At 39.3% G+C, this 5965-nt stretch overlaps 1 protein-coding gene across 2 annotated transcripts in view; it reads left to right on the top strand.

The window, feature by feature from the left end:
• The window catches only part of STAU2 (staufen double-stranded RNA binding protein 2), a 166523-nt gene extending 161755 nt beyond the window's left edge, over positions 1-4768 (top strand). For both annotated transcript variants that reach the window (XM_082752258.1, XM_082752257.1), the window contains 2 exons: positions 2592-2680; positions 3531-4768. In XM_082752258.1, the coding sequence (XP_082608384.1) occupies positions 2592-2680; positions 3531-3624 (183 nt within the window). In that variant the 3' untranslated portion in view covers positions 3625-4768. The remainder of the gene's footprint in view (positions 1-2591; positions 2681-3530) is intronic.
• The last annotated feature ends 1197 nt before the right edge of the window (positions 4769-5965 follow it).

Here is a 5965-nt window from a genome sequence, read left to right as displayed (position 1 = left end):
CCACTGATCAACATCAGTCTGTTCTGCATTTCACATAATCACCTTGTGACCTAATCTCAAATCGTGACACTACTTATTACTATGATTAGGGGCTCTCCATCTAAGCCACTCTACAACACAAATAACCTGAACAAACAGTTCTTCCACAAGTTTACAATTCACACATCAGACCAGGAAGCTAAGAATGGGTATTTAAAAATGTAAACAAGGTGGGTTTGAAAAACAGATGAGGTAGCAATAATGCTGTGTAGGAGGAGCAGATGTCTTAGCTTCCTTCTCTCTTTGCACTGCTGCTTAGGAATGCCTTCTGGGCTATACCATACATAAGAATAAATCTTATAGATTTGATTGTTTTGCTAATGTTGATCATGAAACATGGATTTGAGAAGAAAGGAGATTCTTGTGTGCCAGTCCTTACTCCTTGGTTTGTTTGGTGCAGACCATTGCTAGCCCATGATCAACTAAGTACAACACAGAAGCAGTCCTGTGCAAGGAAGCACAGGAGCCCAAATCCCCCATCTTCACTTGCTGAGTAGTTCTTGCACTGTGATGAGAAGAATCCCAAGAAGAGGAGCAGAAGGGAGAAAGTAGGATGAAGAAAGGTGTTGTGTTACTGGAACAAACAGAAGTTAAGAGTAGATGAAAAACCTTGTTGCCACTGGGAGGAATTGTTTGACTAGAGCAAACCTAGTGATTTTGCCCTTCAGTCAAGATCAAGAATGGAAAGGCAGATGGTGATCAGAGCCTATAGGAGCTGAGAATACACGTCTGAAACTGCAACAGACACTGTGCGGTGGTAGAGAAAGAGATGTCAAAAGAAAATGCAAATATATCAAAATGTCAAGAAAAACAGAAAAAAAATGAGGAAAAGAAGAATTTATTCATTGAAGAATCTGAAGGATGATAAAACTGATAGATACTTTAGTGGCAGAAGTTGTTTCTGAGGTGAAGGGCTGACGCTCCTTCAGCCCTTATGGGTCAAGCAATGGCATGGAAAAGTAATAAAAAGTAAGATGTGGGCAGCAGAGATTTTAAAATGAAGGGAATAATTATGTGAATGGATGGGAATAAGGAGCAAGTAGAATGCAGGGTTGCTGTCAGATACAGGGGGCCCAGAACACATGGCAAAGGAAGAGTGGATGAGTAAGTAACAGCAATAATCTGATATTTGGCAAGACAGTTTAAGAAATATTTAGCTTTTCATTTGTTTACTAGGACAAAAAACATAAAGCCTTACAGACTAGAAGGATTCCACCTTCACACATTATGGGTGGGAGTACCTCATGCAGCCTTCTGTAGCTTTAGCAGCTAGTCATTACTATAGACAAATCCGGGATGCATGGTCTTTTAGTTTAGGGCAGCCTGGCAATTTTTGCACTGTTATTCATCTTGCCAAAATACACATTGTCTAATAATATTTAAGTTGTATAAACATACCTTTCAAGGGAAGGAGCTGTTGAGAGAATCCAGGCAAAGAATTAGTATGAGAGCAAATCTAGTTCTTCATTACAATGGCAGCTCCTGTTTCGGACAGAGCCCCTGCTGCCCAAAAGGAATGGGAAAAGAAGATAGAGACAGATTCTTTCTATCCCAACAACGAAAAAGAGAACGACTTCCAATTTTCTAAACAGCAATTGCTGGCCTCACTGTGAACAACAACGCCACATGGCCTGCAGTCAGTTCCAGTGTTTGTGTTGTTACCTTGGGTGGCAGTGTCTATTTTTTCTTTTTCCCTGTGATTAATACTTTAAAATTAGGTGGGAGTGATTAAATAGAAAAATCTGGTTTTCAACTCTGCTTTGCCTTTCACCTTCAAGACAGAATGGACTTCAATTGTTTTATTGTGCTGGCTGTGTTTTCAAAGTGAGGCACAAGGTGTCTGACAGTTTCATAACCAACCTTTGCTAAATTCATTACAAAAAATCATTTGTCTGTTGCCAAAGCAGTTAAGGGAAAGAGGAGCAATGTGCTTTGCAGAGCTAAAGCAGGACTCATGAAGTTGAGAGAGAAGCTGCTTAATAAAATATGCAATCATGCAGTAAAATGAAAGCTAAAAATTGATAACTCTTCTGTTGCTGGTGCTTCATAATCAATCCATATTGGTTCACCTTGCTTAGTACAGTTCACTGGCCTATGTATAAGACATCATTCTTCTGTATTGTTCAAGATCCAGTCTTGGGGTAGTTCCCTGCTGCCCTGTTGCCCACACTTCCACAATCATCTGCAGGCATCATAGGTGCTCCAGGAAGCGCAAGCTCTAGGAAAACACATGAGGAAGCGGGAGAGACTTTACAGGGCACAAAGGCAAGAATCCTAAAAGTATATCATGTTATTCGTGTAGGTAATGCAGCTTTCATTAACACAAATGGAAGTCACTCGTGTACCCAGGAAGAAGGTGTCCCCAAATCTATGCACAAACACAGCTGTTTATCACGGCACTGTTCTGTACCCTCTTTATTAGCTGTGCAGTCTAAGTAGTTTCTACATACAGGAAAAGATTTAGATGCAAAATACCAAAATACACACCTTTCTCCATTTGCTTTTAATACAGCTGTGTTAGTGTTTTCTTTAACAATTCATTTTTTCTTTAGGCAGCATTAAGTGCCTTGAAACAGTTTTCAGAACAAGGACTGGATCCAGTGGAAGGGGCTATGAAAGTTGAAAATGGATCACTTGAAAAGTAAGTACCATTTAAATCCTCTGCATTTTAATGCCTGTGTGGCATGTGAGATAAGAAATGTTAATTAAGAGCTTAGCTGCCCTTTTAAACCTGTGCAAAAATTTTCCTTTCGAATTTGCATAAAGTTTTTGACAATTTGAGAGGATAAACAGGATTTCAGGTTCAGCGTTACTGATAATATTTGGTAATGGACTACGAGACAGTCAATCTTCCTATAGAAATCCTAAGGAACAGGATTTTCTGTTTATTGTATGGATTCTTTTTAAGTAGCAAAAGATGATTTTTGTCAAAATGTTATAGAACATGATGTTGCCTGTAAATAGGATAGTTATCTGCCAGTAAGTCCTTATGTCTGTAAGGTGAATTTTACCCTAGAGAATTTAAAAGTAAGTTAAAAATCCTTTCAGGTCTTAAAAAGTCTTATATGGAATATTAGGTTTAAGTAGCAGAAAATAGACCCAGGTTTCACACTGGATTTTCAATTATTTAGGAAAGTGGGATTGTCTGTCCAGTATAGAAGTTGTTTTCCAGCTGTTAGTCTGTTTATATAAAGAGAAAGTCTGGTATTACTAAATAAATTAGGGTGTAATAGAATAGGAGAAAGAAGACTATAAGTGGCATCTGGAGTCTTCGATAGATATATCGTGGTTATTTATAAACTAATTTAATCAGAAACATTTTTCCATATGATCTCATCAGCATAGTATTTGAACATAAATATTGTTGTTTCACTTTAAAATGTTACCTTCCACAGTGACCTTTGAATCTCATGTGCCATCTGCTAATAAACATGTCTTAAAGATGTGCAACCCTGGACCTTACCACTCTTGTTAATGTATTAATCTTTCAGACAAGTCAAGCATCTGGGAGAGAAAGCAGACAATAAACAGACTAACTCAGGCACCATTGCTCAGGACTGCAAGGATTCAAAGGCTGTCGTCTAGGAGCTTCCCAGCACCCACGGCTGCCACTGCATCCTTATAAACCTGTCAACACGCAATAGGGTGTATGTGTACAAGGAAATGAATGACTAATACCATTATTTGAGTCTTATGTGAAGACAACACTATTCTAACACGAGATAGTATACATGGTACTGTTTATTCAACTGTGGAAAAAAATAAAATTGAACATTTCCCTTAGAACTCAAGATCAGAGCATAACTCAATTGCCCAGAGGCAGAAGAAATCTGATCATGTTAGTGGAGGTTAAAATGACAACTAATTAACAAAAGTGTTAGGTTAAAAAAAAAAAAAGAAAAAAAAAAAGAAAAAAAAAAAAGGAAACTTTAAAATTGATTAATACTGAGGAAGTCAGCATTGGTTTCAGTTATACAATTTTTCGTAGTGTAGTTTTAAGTTCAGCTTACTGTTTTTTAAATAATGCTTGAATATTTTAAAATTAACCAATGACAGTGCTGTGAGAATTGTAGTTGTTGTCTTCATATATAGTCATACAGCTTATCTTTTTATGCAGACATTATGCATTCTTCATTCTATATGAATATGTATGACTTTAAGATGCACTACTCAGAGTTGTATGCAAACAGAAGTTGAAATCATGACAAGTATTTGCTTAACATGAACAGATGTTAGTTATGATCAGTCTTGATATACTCCAGGAAAAAGCAGATATGGTATTTGATTTTCCTTGCCATAATCAATTAAAGAGGCGTCTTGCCTCCAAGTGACATGTTCCCCTTCGATTCTGCTCTCTGTTGTGTGAAGCACATCTACACCCCATTCTGTGTGTTGTATCGACCCACCGTTTGCATCAACTGAGTGTTTTTAATCTCTGCATTCTGACCAACAGCAAAAGGTATGATTGCAACATTATCAAGCTAAGGAAGGAAAAACATTGATGTTAAGGGTGTTCTTTTGTGAAAGGAGTAGCAGCAGAGATAAGACCTGTGGCTGCACTCTGTACCAGCGTATTTCATTGAAGTGTGTGGCCAAATGCAGTAAAACCACATCAGTTCATGTGTGCAATGACAGTGTCGTCTCTTTCTTTATCATTCACAGGTAGGCAGTTAAAAGAATGAGGTAAAAAAAAAAAAAAAAAAAAAAAAAAAAAAAAGACAAAAAGCAATTAAAACGAATGAACAACTAGCTATCATGCCAAAGCCTGTGTTCAACCTTCCTTTCCCCGTGTCACCACCTTCTACAAACTTACTGTGTTAGATCAGTCAACACGGTATTTAAATCATCTATTCATCCAAAATAGATGTATACCTCTTGTAAACCCCTTGTAATAAACACATAAAGAAGCACTGCCTAACAGCCATGACAACGTTGCACGAGATTTCAGAAGTGTGTAAACCAGGGCTCAAAACCCAAGTGACTCATGCAGCACTGTAAGGAAATGGTGCAAGATACAGTGCCATTGATTCACCTCTGGGACAGGCGTTCAGAGTAATGTGTATCATGTTCTTACAGAGTCAGTAGTCACTAAAAAATGTGGAGTTCTTCTTTCTATTTCATGTTTCTCAGGGGTATGATTCACTCTCCCCGCAACAGATGAGGAGCCTTTGTGCTAAGAGTCTGCAGTTTTTCTAGGGTCTGACTCTGTGGCGTGCAAAGGAGTCGGGAACAAGCTGAGCCTGTCAGTTCCCACAGAACTGGAAGGTTTCCAGAGGCATTTGGCACCTGGCAGCCTCAAGTTATTAAGGTAGCAGAATACAGAAATACTTAGCTCTTGCACACTGTCTTTCTCAGGGATACATTACCTGCCCAAATGGCAACAAGAGCAGAAATTCTTCTGCTCCTTCATCTTAGCAGCCAGCTAAGTTCAGAAGGAGGCTCAGTCTGTGCCTTAGCAGTACCTTCCAGCACACAAAATACAAATGGTGTTACTGCCTCCTCCCATGGGGAACAAGAGCAAAAGAAAGGACAAACAGGTTCCTTGAAGACCCTGTCCTCAGGGCAAGAGGGTGAGCTTGCTGGGGAGAATGTGACAAGGAGACTGCCAGTGTGGTCTCCTTGGCACTAACAGCGCCTCTGTAGTGTGTTCCCACTACAGTCACCACAGAGAAACACTTTAGCAAATGTACTTTGTACTGGTTTGTTTGGAAGCTGAAGGTACAGCTTGATACTTTCTCTCCCACTGATCCTCAGTCACAGTAGAAGAAAGCTTCCCATGCTCCACAACAGCAGGAATGGCAAAGCCTTTGTCATTTCCAGCACAGGTGTCAGCAATAGCATCACAGTGCTCACCTGCCTCTGACCCCACCAACCTGGTGCCATTCCCCCGGCACAGCCACAAAAATGTGTCCAGTAATCTTCAGGT

Source organism: Aythya marila, assembly GCF_965140915.1.
Source record: "Aythya marila genome assembly, chromosome: 2".
NCBI classification, from domain to species: domain Eukaryota; kingdom Metazoa; phylum Chordata; class Aves; order Anseriformes; family Anatidae; genus Aythya; species Aythya marila.
The sequence above is the reverse complement of the archived record's forward strand: the minus strand, read 5'-3'. Positions and strand labels throughout refer to the sequence as shown.